This window comes from Astatotilapia calliptera, chromosome 5, assembly GCF_964374335.1.
Source record: "Astatotilapia calliptera chromosome 5, fAstCal68.1, whole genome shotgun sequence".
NCBI classification, from domain to species: Eukaryota; Metazoa; Chordata; class Actinopteri; order Cichliformes; family Cichlidae; genus Astatotilapia; species Astatotilapia calliptera.
In genome coordinates, this window is record NC_137426.1 from 2,063,625 (window position 1) to 2,083,229 (window position 19,605).

Sequence of the window (19,605 nt, forward strand, 5' to 3'; positions counted from 1 at the left end):
AGTTTACTCACACAGACTATCTATTCAATCAGATAAATTTCCCTTTAATCTGTGACAGAAGCATTTTTCACGTTTGCGTTTTTAGACTGTGGGACTTTTAAATGGATCCAGCTTAAACTCTAATGTGAGGCTGGAGTTAAATTGTTTTAGTGTGCCAAAACACACGTTTAGCATTTTTATGGAACAATAATTTGTCATATTGCTGCAGTGTTGCATTTACTGTTACTTTTATTATGTTCTTTATAGATTTTAGACACCATTTTATCATGATATAACTTATCACTCAAGCAGGTGACAATCATGGGGATCAATTTGTGCACAAGACACGGGAAACGCCCCTTTTTTGTGAGCGTGCCCAGAGCCTAAAGCAGAGAGCATGGTTTAAGAGACAGTTGTTGATAACTGCCATCTGTGACTGTGACTGGGGCTTCAGGGTTTGTGTTGAAATTATTTTATTACTCCCTGTAAACTCCGTGCGAGCATGTTAGAAAAATCTCTGATTAGCTTCATTGACACGAGTGAAGACGACGAATTCTCCATTTTTTACTTCTTTATTGAGTGAAATTAAATCCAGACGGGCGACTCCTGAGGTCGCCACAAACACCAAAAACAGAATCACACTTGGCATGACAAGTTCGCGTGTTCCTGTCTTCTGCAAGACCCAGCACCAGGAGCTTTGGCAACTTCATTTGTAAACCGAAAATAAACAAAGAAAGAAAAGTGATCCACAGGGCACAAAGAGAAAGGCGAAACTAAAGCGAAACAGCTGGCTGTGACGAGTTTCTGTCAGATTTAGTAAAAATCACAGAAAGACAAACAGAAACATTAAACGTGGGTTAGTCTATTGTGTGGCCATCAGCCACAACATTAAAGCCGCCTGCCTGACACGGTCTGCACACCTACCGACAGTCAGGCTCCAAAATACGACAGCTTCTGGTTATCAGAGTTACTGGATACGAAGCATCTTTAAACAAATCTGAGAGAGCGTGCTATCAAAACACGTTGGATTCAAATATAATCCACTTCAACACGTTTGAAGCGCAGTCGAAGGCTCTGGGCCTCATTTCTGGATTATTTTTGTCACATTAATCTCACCGTCTTGTAGTTAGTATCAATTTTTTTCCTACATTTGTAGGTATGTGTCCTTTCACTCACCCGAAGAAAAAAGAAAGACAAAAAAAAAAGTTGAATTTTTATAACTTAATGATTTTTCTAACATTCAAAAGTCACACCCTCCCCTACTGCAGGCACAGCGGGCAGCCGTGCACCTCTGGTTGTGGGTTTACAGGCTGACACTGTGTCACTGACCCACTAAACCAAACTTATACTGAATTTATGACAATTATTCAGAATAACGTTTAATCTTCATGCAAATTTATGAGAATTTCATGAGAAAAACAGCAACCTGTCTCTGTGCATTAGCCCTGTGACAGACCTGCCTCTGGCCCTATGTCAGCTGGAAAAGCCTCCAGCCCCCCGGCTCCACCTCCAGAAAGGTGGGTTAAAGTTAACGCTAGCAGAGCGCTAGCAGGATGTGCTTGGACCAGCTTTGAAACGGCAGCCTGTGGCCCCCGGGGCTGGTTCCTATGGGCTCAGGGGCCTCTGTGAATTGGGCTCCCACAGACCCTCGATCGGGCCAGGAGCTGTTTTGTTTTGCTGCTGTAACAGAGCGTGGGAATATAACAGACGTGGATTAACAGAACGTCACAACTTAACATGTGGATCTCACCTATGAGTGGTTCTAATGTTGTGGCCAACCTTTGTCCATTTAAATGAAACTTTTATTCCTAACTCTTCCTTCTACTAGCACCTTTCCTACTTTCCTCCAAGGCCAACTTTTCTCTCATCGACAGAAAAAAATACCCTTGTTACCGTCTTATCATTTTCCTTATCTGACATAATAATAGTGGTAATAATAAATCTGACTAAGTGTACATCATCTCGGCCATGTGCGACATCTTTTTGGGGATGTATAAATAATACTCCATGTAGCCAGAAAGGTCCTCTATTGTGATGTCATCCACGTAGGCGCGCGCCTGCTCTGAGCAGGAGCGAGGGGAGCCTGACGACAGCGCCGGAGACGCCGCCGCGTTACAGCTGAGAGTTCTGGATGCTTCCTCGCTGCTCGGCAGGCTCCTCTCACACTCCGATATGACGTTGCGGAGCCCCGTGAAGGAGTAGACTTCCACACCGTGCCACCCTTGATGATGGCACTGACACTCGACCCCCTGCTTGCCGTCCTCTTGAGACTCTGAGCTGCTTCTCTGGGCACAGGAACAGGCGGCGTGGGGACCCTCGGCAGACCTGCCACTGTGGAGTTCAGACAGAGCTCGGAAGTCAGCAGCCTCTGCCGGTCTGGATCTCGGGGATGTTCCCGTTCGGGTTTCGCTGCTCTGCGGGCTGCTGTCCTCACTCGACTTTCCTCCGGCCAGCCCGGACGTAGCGGTGATGATAGTGGGGATCTCTTGTGAGGACTGTGGGGAAGCCACGCTTCTAATATGCGTCTCATAAGCAGCACAGGATCCAAAAACCAGAGTGGGGACATGCCCGGGTGAGCCTGGAGAGGAGTGCTCTTTTGGGACCGGGATGGCCACGGGCGAGGCAGCTAGTCCGTCTGCTGCCGGACGAGGTGGGGCAGGCTCAGGCGCGGCCAGGCGCTGGTGCTTCGGGCAACCACTAGGGGGCGACAGTGCAGACGCTCCGGAGGTGCTGCAGTAGGTGAACTTCGGTGGGTGGAGGATGGGCGACTTGGACCTGCGACGGCGCTGTGTTCTGGACGCTCCTCTGGAAGTTTTCCTCATGCAGCTAAAAGGACGAGAGAGAAAATCAAATATCACAAAGAAGAACTCCAAAATAAACACTCAACGAGAAAAGAGGCGTCACCTGAAAGACACAACACAAAGTCTGACCTTAGAAAAAACCCTCGCTCTTATTTTTCAGTCCAGATGTTTGCTGACCTCTGAGCTACAATTCCACCCAACCCCTGATGTCAGACAGACTTTTATCTCCATCAGCCTGGATCACAGCTAGCATCTGCAGTCCTGGTTCTGTTCTGAGGATCTGCTCTGAGATCAAGAGCCACTGTAACCAGAACCTGCAGCAGGCGGAGCGCCGGTGCCACTGTGCCGAGCTCACAGATGCTGCACATCAGAAGAAAGGCCACCAGCTGGAGAGGCAGCTGGTTACTGCTCTGTTAGTTTCATTTAATCATTTACTCTTTGCTGTAAAAACCAAAAAGTCACCAGTGTTGGAATATCACTGGCATGAATGAATACTTCTCCACAGACTGCCACATCTTAACATTCACAACCTTCACAGGTTGTTTTTAGAACAAAAAACAAAACAAAACACTAAACACGAGGGTTAGATCTCCTCCTCACGTGTTCACGTATTTATTAAACAAGCAAACAATGCCTGACTTAAACTTTATGACTCAGCTTAGAGTTAAAATAACCAGTTTAGCCTGTTTTTTTCCTAATGACGCTGAATAAAAACCATTACACTCCACTGGATTAGAACAGTTAAAGCATCCACCAGTTAAGAAAAGTCGAACCAGAGTGTCTGAGTCCTGAGGCTGTGTTTAGGATGGAACTGATAGAACGAAACGTGCCTCCTCTTCTTTTCTGACTCAGTGGAAAAAAGCTCACAATGATGGACACAAGTATCCACACTGTCTGTTCCTGTGATCGAGCGTCTCCCAGAGAATCAGCCTACCTGTGCCAGTTGTCTTTCGGGCAGCCGAGTTTGGGCTTCGCTCCGCTTGAGTCGAGACAAGCTCGCGATGTTGCTCTGGAAGTTACCGCCTCCGAAACACTCACAGCTCCGGGCAAACTGGAAGGAGAGAGGAAAGCAGAGTTACTGCCATGTGATTCGCTAAATAGACAAGGAGTCAAACAGGTGAACCTAATAAAGTGGCCTGTGGGGGTTTTAATTTTAAAAAATCATTTTAAAATAAATTAAAAACTTTTTTTGGCCTGTGTTTACCTCTCAGCATCAACCCTCAGCTTCTTGAACGCCATCTGCAGCGTCTCCTCCTCACAGTCCTTCCCTCCTGCCTCCATGGTGGGAGGAGGCCGCTCTGACCAGCCACCCAGCTACAAAATAGAAACGCACAACAGTGTTTTGCAGATGAAGCCACACAGGTAAGTGCGCATCACGGTTTCCTTCACAGAGATTCCAATTTTAATTAAAAGTCACATCTGTTATCAAGCGGCGCTGAGAATATGCTGCTTAGTGGGAGCAGCTGTTCAAAGAGTCAGTATAATGAAAACACTGGACGAGTAAACAATATCAGAAAATTAACTAGAACTAGTCTTTAATCAAATCACACACACACACACACACACACACACACACACACACACACACACACACACACACACACCATCACAGAAGATGAGAAAGACAAATAATTTCAGCTCCTTAAAGAGGCATTTCTGTGTTTTCTGAGTCAACATTTTTTTATTAATTTCCAAGTAAATTAAATATCAGACAGACCTAAGTGGTCATAAGAAGGTATTTTCTGCCTTTCTAAAAAAATTACCAACTACTACTCCAGTAATGAAAAAATTCAATTAAAAATAAAGGCCATATTCGCTGATCCAAGGAGCTAAAATCAATTCTAAAATAAACAATAAATCAACAAACACTGAACTTTTGAGATTGTTGATATGTTATTGATCGATCAGCTGGGCTATAGATAATCCAATCAGATCGGCAGACGTGATAAACGTGACAGCAAACTCGGAAAAAACACGACAGCAGGGGTTCCGTTTCTGAAGGAAATATGAGTGCTATCCACCGTTAACTGAGACATTACAACTAATAACTCAGAGATCACTCCACAATGACACGCAGAGTTCTGTGAATGAGTTTAGCAGGCCTCTAGTTAAAGACGAGCGGAGCCGCTGCCAATAAAAACACATTACTTGAGATAAACCGAATAAATGAAATGAAACGTGACACCGAGAGATTAATGCACGTCTGTCGAGCTTTCGCAGTAAAATTAGACTTAGTTAATGCCTGAAACGCTGAAAATCTCTGCATGTAAAGAGCGTGTTTTCAAACCTTTTGCACTAATGCTAGCAGGCTGCTAGGCTAACTAGCTAGTTTGGCATTGGAGGTCATATTAACTGCTGTTAAAATGCTTGCAACACCTCTAAAATACAGGAGGGCATACTTACGGTTCAGGATATCCCAGTCACGGTGAAGGGAGAGAGGTGCCCAGGGCATAGAGGGGCTTTTCCTCTGAACGGGCCCTCAGATGTTGGTTAGCCAGGTAGGCTATCCAGAGCTACGCTAAGCTAAGCTAGCTTCAGGGTCTGAACGTTTTTGAGCGACTCTTTCTCCGGGACAACGAGATCTGTTCCTTCGGGGGGAGAGTGAGCACGGACGGTTACATGGAACCGGACACGGATGAATACGAGCCGTGATGAACTAACGGAGATAACAACGCAGACATTCGGACTCAGTTCGAGACGTTTCTCTGTCCTCGGCTTGTTTACAGTCGAACCGTCGCAGTGACTCTGCAACAACGCACCCGCTGACGTCACGCTCCCGACAGCGAGCTGACGTCACTCTTCAAAATAAAACTATTTTATTTATAGAAAAAGTGTTCACCCTCATTTCTTTATATTTGCTTCCAGGGAGCCAGAGTGTATTTAAAGCTTCACAGCGCTCCAGCTTTATGATGGACGGTTAAGGCTCTTGTTTAGGCATTGGCTGCTTTTTACCCGCAAAGAAAGCTCCACAACACAATCTGGTACTTTCATTGTTGTAGTAACAGTTTTTATTATGCAGAGTATGTGTAAAGTAAACGGAGTTTCGGTAACAACAGGCCTGCAGATGTGCATCTGTACTCTCTGAATGCATCAATGAAAGCGACCACTGAGAGGCAGCCTCTGCTTTGGTTTCGCCGCCCGAACCGCAGCTCCGTATTTGCTCTCGGGGACTGCACAGTTGACTTTCTGCATGACCTGGGATTATTCATCTGGGTGTGTCATCTTCTGTTCAGCGCCCGGGGATGAAAAGGATCGTGAACTAAAGCAATCAAACCAGTTTTGGACCAAAGGAAACAAAAGGGGGGGAAACACAGCTGTTTTCAGGGCAGCCTGTTTGCAGTGATTTCACAATCTGTGGATTTCTCTCTCGTGTCGTCACTTACAGCGTGCAATAACACAGGCTGATAGTGTTTTTTTGTTGTTTTTTTTGTGGTTGGTTTGTTTGTTTGTTTTTAAATCAGGAATTCACCGTCAGAGGGATAAATAATATCCTTAGCATATGAGTAACTTGGAAAAACAGAGGTTGTTATGATCAACATGGTAAAAAAGGAACAAAGTGCATTCACTCAAGCAGAATCACCTTTCTAAAAACCAGCCCGTGGGAACACAAACTTGTGTCTGGAAATGAGACTAATTTGTGGTGCGAGTCGGACTCTGAGGTTTGGGGAACAAAGATCGAGGCTGAAAGCTGCTGTGACCACAAACCAGCAAAGTCTGTAAACAACATGAACCAATGGCTGAAAACACTGCGACTGCCAAACCTGCAGCTCTTCACCGACTTTCAGAGCTACTGTACAGCCCCCATTCTCTCAGATTACACCGAGAAATAAAACATCGTATAGACCTGGTTTCATCCAGCTCCCAAGCAGCCTGTACAAACTAGAAATGAAGCCTCCAACATGCATTCTTATAAAGGCCAGCAGGGGGCGACTCGTGTGGAATCAGATTGTATGGGAATGTTTGGGAAAAGAAATCTATTTCTAACTTGACTTATGAGGATAATAAAGACTTTCCAGATGTGAGGTTATGGTTTTAAGTTCCAGTTTTGGGTTTAAATCAATACAATGTGAGACCAGTTTTGTAAACAAGTATGATTTGGGAAGTGTGCTGTTACCATAGTATAGTTTTGAAAATATAAACAGCACATTTATGCTGTTTATGTATATCTTTGTATAAATTATCTATGATTTGTTTTTAAATGATAAAATCTCTGGTGCACCGTGCTCAGCATCTCAGTCAAGTGTGATAAGAAATTAGATTAATTAGATTAATTTGTTGTTCTAAATTGCGCGTTATTGTGTGTCTCTCTGTGTTAGCCTGGCGACCTGTCCAGGGTGTATCCTGCCTCTCGACAGCAGGATCAGACTCCAGCCCCCCTGCGTCCCTGAATGGGATAAGTGAAATAAAATGCAGAGATGAATGAGATATAAACCTACTCTAGTAAGAACGTGACGCAGTGTTTTCATGATTTTCACAACTTCAAATTTTGAATTTTGTCTCTGTTAAGACTGGTCGTCAGGGAGACCCTGCAGATTATTACTGAATGTAAATGCTGGCTGAGTGAGTGTGCAGCATCCTCTGTTCATCAGTCACATTTCACTGTCTAATGGTCCTTCAGCTAGCCAGCCACACAATTTTAGTAGCATTAACCTGAGCAAGCATGCTACTGTTAGCTACCTAGCCGTAACTTTGCTACACTGCATGAGTCTGGTGATGGTTAGCTCGTAGCACTAACTCAATTCCATTTTATTTATATAGCATGTCTTCATGTTTTCATTTATGTTGGAAGTGATAGCAGAGCTGTACGTTTGAATTTTGTCAGAAATCTCTCAGTCAGAACATGCTATATCATGTTTAGGTGGAAGCTAGCGAGCTAACTCCCTGCTAACTTCTAACTCTGTTAAACATCATAAATCCTGTTTTTATGGATGCCTGCATGTTAAACTCAATTGTTACACCTGGTAAAGCAGCAACGCTGATCATTTTATTAAAGATGAAAGACTTTAGACAGTTTTTAACTCTCAGTGATGCTGCAGTGTTCGTTTGACTTTGGGATCTGAAGCGGAGTTTGGACCCAGAAACGGCTAACGACGGCAGACTTGAAGGCCAGATACTGTATGGCCCTGAGCTGAAACATCATTAAAATGGTGGGAAAAATGACACGATCGTACCCTCGTGCCTTCAACCCAGCGCAACACGCCAAGTTACGAACTTGAAAGGCGCACACCTGGATGCTGCACCACAAAGACTGTGTCCTGCGACACGTGTTGTGATATGAAAATTGGCTCGCTACTCCCACGACACAGGCGACACAGTGAGCATGACGGCAATGTTAAGGAACAATAAGAGTATTTTAAAGACGTATGTGGCATGATAGACTTCCTGTACGTGTCCTTAAATCAGTCTGTGAAGAAGAAGCTCCATCGTCTGTCCACAAGGTAAATGAACCTCTTCTTATGATGGTCATCTTTCATATACAGTCAGTGCTTTTTCAGTACAAAAAACATAAATTCAATTTACAAATGTATAAACAATAAAAGTGAAAAAATGTTTAGTGATTTATTCAAACACATACAGACATTTGTCTTTAACAAACATTTAAAAAGTGTTTTGAAGTTTCTTGCATAGTAGAAAAATAAAATGAGATTTAAACACTGTGTGTGTGTGTTTGTAGGTGTGTGTCTGTGTCTGTGTGTGTGTATGCAGGTGTGTGTGTGTGTGTGTGTGTGTGTGTGTGTGTGCGTGCAGGTGTGTGTGTGTGTGTGTGTGTGTGTGCAGGTGTGTGTGTGTGTGTCTCTGTGTGTGTGTGTGTGTGTGTGTGCAGGTGTGTGTGTGTGTGTGTCTGTGTGTGTGTGTGTGTGTGTGTGTGTGTCTCTGTGTGTGTGTGTGTGTGTGTGTGTGTGCAGGTGTGTGTGTGTGTCTGTGTGTGTGTGTGTGTGTGTGTGTGTGTGTGTGTGTGTGTGTGCAGGTGTGTGTGTGTGTGTGTGTGTGTGTGTTGTGTGTGCAGGTGTGTGTATGTGTGTGTGTGTGTGTGTGTGTGCAGGTGTGTGTATGTGTGTGTGTGTGTGTGTATGCAGGTGTGTGTGTGTGCAGGTGTGTGTATGTGTCTCTGTGTGTGTGTGCAGGTGTGTGTGTGCGTGTGTGTATGTGTCTCTGTGTGTGTGTGTGTGTGTGTGTGCAGGTGTGTGTGTGTGTGTGTGTGCAGGTGTGTGTATGTGTCTCTCTGTGTGTGTGTGTGTGTGTGTGTGTGTGTGTGTGTGTGTGTGTGTGCAGGTGTGTGCGTGTGTGTGTGTGTGTGTGTGTGTGCAGGTGTGTGTGTGTCTCTGTGTGTGTGTGTGTGTGCAGGTGTGTGTGTGTGTGTGTGTGTGTGTCTCTGTGTGTGTGTGTGTGTGTGTGTGCAGGTGTGTGTGTGTGTGTGTGTGTGACTTTTCCCGTCAGTGACTCTGCACCTGTTGCATTAGTTTCTCAAAGTTTACAGCCTTAAACATGAGAGCAGCGTTTGCTCTGCAGCAGTTACAGTCGGCGGGTTTTCACGGAGCAGAGACAGGAAGTCTGACTGTAAACGCTGACAGCCTGATGTCTGTGGCTGCTGCTCCGGTTTTCTCACTAAGACAACGAGGGGGAACTCCACACAGAAGCCCACCGTCGTGCAAACATCCTCTAAGTCAAACCTCACCGATCAGAAGCAGCCAGGATCTTGTCTTCCTCTGTGATGTAGCTGCAGCACTTAAAGAAATAAACTCACGAACGGCACAGGCGGAATTTTTCTCAGCAAAAAGGTGAAAACCACACAGAGACCATCAAAGACGCGCTTCATACTCTCCGCTGCTTTCTAGAAACATCCTTCTTCAGAAGCAGCTCAGAGTGAATCTCATTTATGAGAACGGAGGGGAAAGTACTCCGACCCTGCTGAAAGTGAAAGATGCTGAATTAAAGAACATTTTGCAGTCGTACTTTGAGTCGGAAACTTTTGGTGCCAGCTGTGCTGCACACCGCAAACTGGCTGCACTAAGCATCAAAATGGAGCAGTTCACTGCAGTTATTTGGCAGGTACACAAACATCCAAGATACAAGTACAAAAACAGAATAGTAGAAACACACACACACCTTTGTCTTTGTGTGTGTAAAGATAAAGATAAGATAAAGATTCCTCTATTGTCACTGTGCTGTACAGTGAAACTGGAGCAGAGCTTATGTTTCAGCAGACTAACATACAGGATATAATAAATATAGCAAGTATAAAAGTGTAAATACACACAAACACAATCCTGCTAAAAATGTGGCAGCACGGTGGCACGGTGGTTAGCACTGTTGCCGCACAGCAAGAAGGTCCTGAGTTCAATTCCAACATCAGGCCGGGGTCTTTCTGTGTGGAGTTTGCATGTTCTCCCCGTGTTTGCGTGGGTTCTCTCCGGGTACTCCGGCTTCCTCCCACTGTCCAAAGACATGCAGCTTGTGGGGATAGGTTAATTGGATAATCCAAATTGCCACTAGGTGTGAATGGTTGTCTGTCCCTGTGTGTTGGCCCTGCGACAGACTGGCGACCTGTCCAGGGTGTACCCTGCCTCTCGCCCTATGACAGCTGGGATAGGCTCCAGCGCCCCCCGCGACCCTGAAAAGGATAAGCGAATGGATGGATGGATATTACACTGGTTGAAGGCAGCAGCAGCACATTCACTAACCCGACCAGTATGAGTCCAGCAAAGCCCAGTCCTGCTGTGCATACACTGTATATAAAAGATGGACATGGCTATCACACTTTCGCCTGTTGGTTCTGGAAACAGAGAGGGTCAAGTGCTAAGTTACACCCACCTGTTATACCTGTATTAGGCCACGCCCCAAATGCAGATTTGAATACAATTTAAAGAGGTCAGTTACAAAAGCCTTCTGCACCCGTACAGCTGTGTATCAGGCTGTAAACATGTTTATTTCTGCTGTAAAGCGTTAACATGGGGACCGACTCACTGCTGGTCTCACCCTGCAGGCTGGAAACAAATACTGAAAAAGTTCCTTCATGTTTACTTTAGATTCTGTTTAGTTTTGGCAAAAATAACATCCTGAAGGAGACATTTGGATGTCGTCAAGTCATAAAAATGTAAAATAATACAGAAGAAGCAGTTACAAAGTCTTTCATCTTTAATCTAGAGTCGTTGATATAATCACTTCGATTAACCACACCTGCAGGTCTGAACTTTTTCTTTGGCTGATTTCCCAAAGCTGAGTAAAACTGAGAGAGTAGAGAGTCGACTTCACCCGAGAGGAATCTCGAGCGATCGCTCTGTCACGTTCTCTGCTCACGATTAATTCAGTCGCGTATGTGCCCGTACCTGATGATCTAACCTTTTGACCTTTTCAAGTCTTTATTTGATCGATGTTCTGCCAAACATGTGGACATCTGGCGTTTACTCGGGACGCGTTTCACAACCGGTTCGCTCAACAATCAGGATAAAAATATGAAACAAACTCTTGAAAACTTCTTTCAGGTCTTTGGATGAGGGCTGAGCTCTTTTCCATTATGCAAACATCTTTCTTTGCTGCTGTTGGCCTCAGTCCGGGGCCTGTAGAGGGCCGCACAGAGCCTGGGACAAACTGTTAAAGCTAGCTGCATAAACACTTTGACTGGCTCGCCCATCTTTGGGTAACTGCTGCTGGTTTTTCATCAGTCGTTGCACAAATAAACTGATTTAGGAAGCAAACATACTGAGAAAAAAACATCCGCTGACGAGGCTGTTCATTTAGATTCCTGTGACAGCTGCAGCCATCTTTTATCTTGTCTGCGTGCAAGATTAAACTGGTTTAACAAGAAAACCGTTGCGAGTCCTACATAAGAATCATAATGCAGCAGGTGCAGCAGCCGAGCTTTAATAAATCAGCGATGTTTCCCTGCAGGGGACTGGATCTTTAAATGGGCTGTGACTGATGGAACAAAGGAATCAGAAAAGTTTAGAAAAATCATAATTAAATATAATCTGCAGCCTGTGTAGTGGAGATATCAAAGATAGGCACGGCTGTGGCACTGATTCAGTCTTTGAGCACTACGGTCACAGGAGCTGGTTTGTGCTTTGCATCGATGCTAGCTCGAGTGTTTGGTGCAAACATGTAATTAGGTTTCCCATGATGCACTGAGGAGGACAACAGGGGATCCACACTTCCTTACACCCCCAATAATCTGCGCCCACAGTTACACTGATATAGCTCTGAAGTCTGTACTGAAATCTGAGTTTCCTTGAATTCCCACCATTGTTATCGCCATGCGTTCGATTCATGTGGCTGAAATCTTTCCACTGGCTTGTTATCCCTCGCTGCCTGCCCTCGCTCTCGCTCTCGGTCTTTGTTTGCAGGAATGTGGGACGTCAGATCGGGTTCCTGTAATGTCACCGATGAAAAGAGGGAGGCAGATTCTGTTACCAGAGCCGAGCTAAAGAGAGAGGAAACAAAGAGGAATGAGGCGCAGCTGAGAAACAGATGACACGCGTTGTGGAACAGGAAGACAAAAGGTTATGATTATTCTTGACCTTTGAACCCTCATAATGACATGACACTCGGACTGTTAGGTGTTTAGAGAACGTCTGACACGACTGCTAATTCACTGTTTTGACATGTGGTTGGACTGAGGAAAGGTCAGGGGTCAGAGAGGTTTCTCTCACCACCAACTTAAAGAGTCTTTACATCTGCACATATCATATTTTATATATTTATGTATATTTATATGTGCATATAGATTCAAGGCAGTCCAATAAAGAGGCGAAGCTGCAAATAACCATCACTTTTACAAAATGTTAGATATTTGTTTCCTTGTTGATGTGACATTAAATACTTTTCTAGGAAGCACTTCTGGAAATCTGATGTTTTGCTGACATTTCTTGTAATGTTCACAGTGTCTGACTCTCCAAACACAAAGACGCTCAGTCTGAATGTCAAAGCTGCGTCAAAATGCTGACGCTGAGGCTTTTGTATGCCGTCCATCTTTTTATACAGTCTATGCCAAAAACAAAGACATCAAACAACAACATTCCCTGATTGCTCCCTCTGTGTATTTAAGCCCTGTGTTTCAGTAGTCAGTGTTGTGATCTACCCTCATCTAGCTGTGTGTTCTGGCTGTGTAAGTGTGTTTTGTAGTCTTAGTTTTGTTGCCCTTTTGAGTTCACGTTCTGCCTCCGAGTGTCTGCACATTGGGTCCTCCTCCTACCACTTCTGCTTGCACACAGCCTTCACATAACACAAAGTCAGTGTGATGCTGTCCCCGTTACCCACGGTAACCCTGGTGGGCACAAGAAGCAGCATCAGAAGTTGAGCAGCAGTAAATGATGATCGGCCAGATCGACTTCTCAAGATTAAAATTTTGCTGCTTTTCCTTTAAATTATTCACATTATTTGATACATTTATCATAAAAGTTGTAAACAAGACTTTCGAGTAATCAACAGCCGACTCCATGGAGACGAGCCAGCTTCACGCAGTCGCTCACAGACCGGTGAAGCGCACTCTTGTTCTCTCCCGTGTTGCCCTCTGGTCGTCAGGTTTGCTGGCGGCTGTTTGTTTCTGGGAGGCCTGGACTCCATCCTGAGTCTTTGACCTCTGACCTCTTTGCCCGGGTTCACAGCCCTCTCAGGGTGGTGTTCTGGGGTGACGGAGGACACGGTGATTTGGGGCTGCCACCTCTAAATGCTTCCACATGCTTCTGCTTGTGCGTTCGGGACGACTGAGGGCCAGATCTGTGGGAAACGGCTCCTGTCGGTTCTGTGGTACGTCGTATTTATTTACCACGACTCCTTCTGTCTTTGTTCAAACGAAGTTCCCAGAGCTGAAAATTCATCTCAACTAAAGTGATCGGAAAATAAATATGAGAAACATAAATATGTAAAGATGCTGGCACGTCTTTAGGTATGTGATGTGGGTCTGCATCACAGAAAGTGCGTCATTGTTTAGATTAACTCATATTTTGACTCTTTAAAGGTTTAAAGTGTATCAACGAAACAACTGAAATCAGTTCTAAACTAAAATACACCATAAAAACTTTAAATACTGCAGGGTTGTTACACAGTAACTGTATTTTATTATTATTATTGTTAAAAACGTTATTAAAAATGGCAGTTTCTCCTTGAGATCGAGATCTATTTTCTAGAGAGACCTGAAAACAAAAACTATGTATAAATTAAAACAGCTAAGAAATAAAAGGACAAACGATCACAGGTGAGGATCAGCAGAGCGTAATATTTATGAGCAGCAAAGTGTTTACATTTTTTCCAGCTTCAGTGTGAAGAAGAAATCAGCTAACGTTAAAATGTCCCATCAGGACTGTGATCACTGTGCCTGGAGGAGCCTGGGAATACAAATTTCCTTTATTTAATTTGATTAACTTTAATTTTTCCACAGTAAATTTGATGCATTTTACACATACAGGTTGTGTTTAGCATGATGAGGGCAGTTTTTTTTTTTTTCATCATTGTTTTTATTGCAGATTTTCCTTTAACACGACAGTGTCTCGACAGTAGACACAGAACAACAAAACAGTACAAACACAAAACGTACACAACAGCTCTTAAATAAGGCATAATACAAGATACAAAATACAAAATATAACATACAAGAGGTGGTGAGTCAGTCTTACAGCGCCCGGGTGGTGATCACGTGTGTAGTAGTCCTTTGAATAAGATAGCGGAAAGGTCCGGTCCAATATAGTCCAAAAAGGGGTGCCACATCCCGTAGAACTGACCCACACTGTGGTGTATAACGTGTGTGAGGTATTCCAGAGGAATCAGTTCAAAAACTATTTTGCGCCAGCCACAGACAGTGGGAGTCCTATCGTTGATCCATTGTAAGAGGATATTTTTCCTGGCTGCAAATGTTAGAGTGTTATACAATCTTTTGTTGGCCGCCGCTTTTAGGCGGTCACTTGGAAGACCTAGAATCAGGGACAAAGGGTCCATCTCTATATCAACGTGGAAGATTTTCCCCAGTTCACCTGTAATGTCAGCCCAGTATTCTTGAAGCTTATAACAGGACCAAAAACAGTGAGTTAAAGTCCCTACATCAGTTTTGCACTTAAGACACACAGGGGAAAGAGAGCGGCTGAAGAGGTGTCTGCGGTGAGGGGATACGTGTAATCTGTGTAAAATCTTAAATTGGATTGCTCTTGTCCGAGTACAAATTGAAATCCTTTTTGCGAGAGACCAAACGGTATCCCACTTATCTTCATCTATGGTTACCGACAGTTCCCTCTCCCACACACCTCTAATCCCCTGCGCATCAGTGGTAGTCAAAGCATTAAGCACATGGTAAAATGAACTCAGAGACACCGTCAGCTGTTGCCCAAACAAAACCCTCTCAACATCAGATACTTCAGGGTGCTCAGCAAGGGTTGTATTGTGAGTGATATAGTGTCGTATTTGCAAAAAACGAAAGAAATCCTGTCTAGGCAAGCCGTAACTGTTGGTAAGCTGTTCAAACGACATGAGTTCACCACCCGAGAAAAGGTCACCAAGAGACTTAATATTCTTATCAGACCATCGTTGAAAGCCGGGGTCCAAAGAACCCGGAGGGAAAGCAGGGTTATTCATTATAGGGGTAAAGGTTGATGTTATTCTCGATCTTCCCTCAAGACGGCGGACAATTCGCCACGCTTTTAGAGTGTTGATTGTTACAGGATTTGTACAAAGGGCCTTAATTCCGTTAAAATCATTACAAAATAATAGATCGCTCAGTTTGCATTGTGACAGAGCTGTCTCAATATCCGACCAGATTGAGGTTTTACCCCTAACCCAGTCGCTCACAAATCTTAAATGAGCAGAAAGCTGATACAATCTAATATTAGGTAGATCCAAGCCGCCCCTGGAGTTTGCCAAATAAGGGTGTGAAGTTGGCTTTGTACAATTGGTCGAGAGACGGGGTAATAAAGATCCCCAAATACACAAATCCATTAGGAGACCATTTAAAAGGAAAGGAAGGAACAGTAGCCGGCATTGTGAAAAGAGTACCGAGAGGCATGGCCTCTGACTTAGCCAAATTGATTCTATAGCCAGAGAAATGGCTAAACCTGTCAATCACCTCAATGAGACTGGGTACGGATGTTACAGGGTTAGTCAAAAGAATCAAGATGTCGTCCGCGTATAAGGTTATTTTATGACACAGCTGTCCAATCTCTAAACTACGTATTGTGGGCGTCGCCCTTATGGCCTCAGCAAGAGGCTCTATGGCCAGAGCGAATAGAAGGGGCGATAAGGGGCAGCCCTGCATAACTCCCCTATGAGTGTTGAAGTAATCAGACCTAAGTCCATTAGTCAGGACTGCTGCCTGTGGATTATTGTAGATAACTTTGACCCATTTTATAAAATTCTCCCCTAAGCCGAATTTGCCCAGAGTATACAACAAATAAGACCACTCAATTCTGTCAAATGCTTTCTTCGCATCGAGAGAAAGCACCAGGCCGTCAATAGATTTTTGCTTGAAAGCTACAATAGCGTTCAGTAAGCGTCTAACATTGGTGGCTGAATGTCGACCCTTTATAAAACCTGTCTGGTCCTCCCTTATCAGCCATCAGCACAGGTAAAAAATTTTCTAAGCGGGTGGCCAGAATTTTAGAAAGCAGTTTCCTATCTACATTCAAGAGGGCTATAGGTCTATAGGATCCACACAAATCAGGACACTTCCCTTTCTTTAGAATTAGGGAAATGTTGGCTTCCTTCAGTGTCTGCGGGAATTCACCCGTAATGAAGGAGTGGTTGAACATATCAAGAAGCGGTTCCACAATAATATCCCGAAACTGTTTATAAAATTCACAACAGAAGCCATCAGGCCCTGGCGACTTTCCACTTCGCAGTGATTTAATAGCCTTAAACACTTCGGTCTTAGTTATAGGGCTGTTAAGGGCAGTCTTCTGTTCCTCTGACAAATTTGGTAAGTCGAATTGGGTGAATAAATTATGCATCAGCTGCACCCCCTCCGGGACTTGTCGAGAAGAGTACAAGGCTTCGTAGAACTTCTTAACACAGTCATTTATCAGTTTGTTTTCATATATCTTGTGGCCACCTTCATCAGATATCGCTGCAATGGTATTCGATTCTGCGCGCTTCTTAACATAGTACGCCAGACATTTACCGGCCTTATCTCCATGCTCGTAGAACCTCTGTCTGGTGTATTTAAGTTTCTTCTCTGCATCTCTGGTAAGAAGGCAATTCAGCGCTGACCTGAGTGCGGTTATTTCTTGCCATAATGGTGGTGATGGGGAGGCAATATATGTTTTCTCCTTATCCATCAATTCGCTCTCTAAAGATTTTTGTTCCTCCAGCCGTTGTCGCTTCTTTGTCGCAGAATACGAAATAATTAGGCCCCTCGCATAAGCTTTGCATGTTTCCCACAAAACAGAGGCAGTAGTAGCTGAGGGGGTGTTGATATCCAAAAACGCTTTAAATTCTGCAGAGAAGTGAGAGGTAAATTCATGATGAGGGCAGTTAAAGAGGACCTATAATGTTTTTCTTTATTTCCTCTCCCGGTGGTGATTGTTCATGTTAAAATAATAATGAGCTGAGAGCAGTAAAGTGAACGCTGTGAGACAAAAGCTCAGCTCACTCACTTTGACTGCTTTTTCTACTCTTGGATGTGTATGATGTCATAGATGGAGGCTGTCCCCAACATGGTCACCTGACACAGCTGACACGTCCACAAACGGGCCGGCGTTCACGTCGTCAACCATGATTTACAGGATTTTGTTAGTGGTCTGAGCCCTGATGCAGCATATTAATGAATAAATTCACCACTGATTGCTTGTCTGTAATCTTCCGTCTCTTCATTACCTGAAATGATTTGAATGCTGCCCTAAAACGCTGCTGCTTTTATTCAACAGTCTGTGGTCGGGCTGGTCCTGGATTCCTCCTCCACATACAGGAACTGAATGCACCCCCCCCCCCCCCCCCTCAATCTGCAGCTTAATTAGAAGTAAATATTTTGATGAAGACTGCCAGGAATCAAACTGAGGCCTGCTGTGCTATAAATACACTGTGTGTGTGTGCGTGTGCGTGTGTGTGCGCGCGCGCGCGTGTGCGTGTGTGTGCGTGTGTGTGTGTGTGTGTGCGTGTGTGTGTTACTGTGAGCATCTGTTCTTATTTGTGTCACAGGACAGAGTATGATTTATTACTAACACAGATATAAAGTTTTGAAGCAGAGTTGTGAATTATTGCCCAGTTTTTCAAAGAGTGGATCAACAGAATAACAGACGTTTATTAGTGTGAATGCTTGAAAAGCATTCACAGTATTGTTCTTCTAATCTTTATTATTAGTGTGAATGCTTGAAAAGCATTCACAGTATTGTTCTTCTAATCTTTATTATTAGTGTGAATGCTTGAAAAGCATTCACAGTATTGTTATTCGAATCTTTATTATTATTCTATTTTATTATTATCTATTCCGTACGTTTTTTGAAAGCCTACTCCTTCAAAACCGTTCAACTTAGAAAAACCATTCAAACATCGTTAGATTCCTATTATTTTGGACAACATTGCTTCTATTTTTCTCATTTTTAACATTTATATTTTTAATTTTATTCAACTTTATTCAACAAAAATTTCCCATGTATTTCAATGGGGACACCCTTCAAATTCTCATTCAACTTACTCATTTTTAAACTCTTACTACTTCAACATACGTTCACATAGAGCCACCATTCAAACTTTAAAACGAAGACAAGACATTCAACTATTCAACTTGTATTTATCTTTTCAATATCTATTATACTTTTTCTTCAGTTCCAGTTTAAGTTTCATGATGTTTTTTCACCCGTTTCAGAGTTTATAATGGGTGTGTATGGGACGGAATGTTGGGGCTAGAGTGAGGCAGCTCAACTGCTAGAGTGAGAGGAGCAAAAAAATTAATCTTAAAATATTTTTTAAAACTGCTGCTGTGTCCGCAGCGTTTGCTCTACAGGTATGATTTTACCCTCAAAACGTAGCCATGGCTGTCCTCTTTCATCCAATGTGTTTACTATTGTCCTAGGTGTTATGGTTCTTTCGTAAATGTCACCAATGCACAGCCTCCTCCCTCCAACTCTTCCATAGACTCTAATGTTAAAATGGCTCAGAAGGTTCGTTTGAAAATCAGAAGAGCATGGTGTCTTTCCACTGTCACCACGTCCATATAATAAACTCCACAGGCATGAAAACTGAGAATTCAGTAGACTAGAAGCTGCTGTCGCTCACGGTGAAAGAATTTTGTCAATACGACTTTTACTTTTCATTTGGGAACGATTTGTTTCGGCCTGACTTTTCTGTTCATTTTAAGCAGCAAAAGTGAGGCGCATGTCTGTGTACGTGTGTATGGAGCCATTGGGTGCGGTCACTATAGCAACCAGGCTCACACCTGCCTGCTTAACGAGCTCTGCCTGCCACTGTACCAAGATTCATCTTAAGCACTTCTCTTTCAACTGCTGCTGTGTCCACAGTGTTACAGCCATCATTTTACCCTCAAATTGTCGCCATTATTGTTCTCTTTCCAACACCGTATCTTTCAAAGCTCAGGCATTTAAACTTTTTAAACTGTGTGGATCAAAGTGGAGGGATCACATTTGAGTCATTCAGTGATTCAAAGAATATGACCTTTTAATATTCATTCAGATGTTTTCTGACTCTAAATGTTCTTTTCTCATTTCTTAGGGTTTTCTAATTTACATTTAAAACATTTTCAGTTTTTTTCCAACTCCTTCTTCTGTGTAACCTTCAGCTTTTAGCAGTTCAGCACCTTTGTTTTCAGGTTAAATTCGTTTTTTTTTTTGTTTTTTTTTTATCTCATTCAATATTTTTAACTCAAAATTCAGCAATTAATTCATTTCAGTGCATA

General features: G+C 43.5%; 1 protein-coding gene across 1 annotated transcript; it reads right to left on the minus strand.

The window, feature by feature from the left end:
* Window positions 1–535: 535 nt before the first annotated feature.
* Window positions 536–5,527, minus strand: oser1 (oxidative stress responsive serine-rich 1). The gene is made up of 4 exons (XM_026166552.2): window positions 5,184–5,527; window positions 3,985–4,094; window positions 3,715–3,831; window positions 536–2,805 (listed from the first exon to the last, which is right to left on the minus strand). The coding sequence occupies exons 2-4, from the start codon at window positions 4,059–4,061 to the stop codon at window positions 1,926–1,928; spliced, it is 1,074 nt and encodes a 357-aa protein (XP_026022337.1). The 5' UTR covers window positions 4,062–4,094; window positions 5,184–5,527; the 3' UTR covers window positions 536–1,925.
* Between the last annotated feature and the right edge of the window lie 14,078 nt (window positions 5,528–19,605).

What these genes read in the sequence shown, in the direction of transcription:
- oser1 (XM_026166552.2), bottom strand. Translation starts at nt 4,061, where the DNA reads ATGGAGGCAGGAGGGAAGGACTGTGAGGAGGAGACGCTGCAGATGGCG. An exon ending in CTGAGGGTTGATGCTGAGAG is followed by an intron (nt 3,832 to 3,984) that starts GTAAACACAGGC and finishes CTCTCCTTCCAG; the next exon opens with TTTGCCCGGAGCTGTGAGTG. An exon ending in CCGAAAGACAACTGGCACAG is followed by an intron (nt 2,806 to 3,714) that starts GTAGGCTGATTC and finishes TCGTCCTTTTAG; the next exon opens with CTGCATGAGGAAAACTTCCA.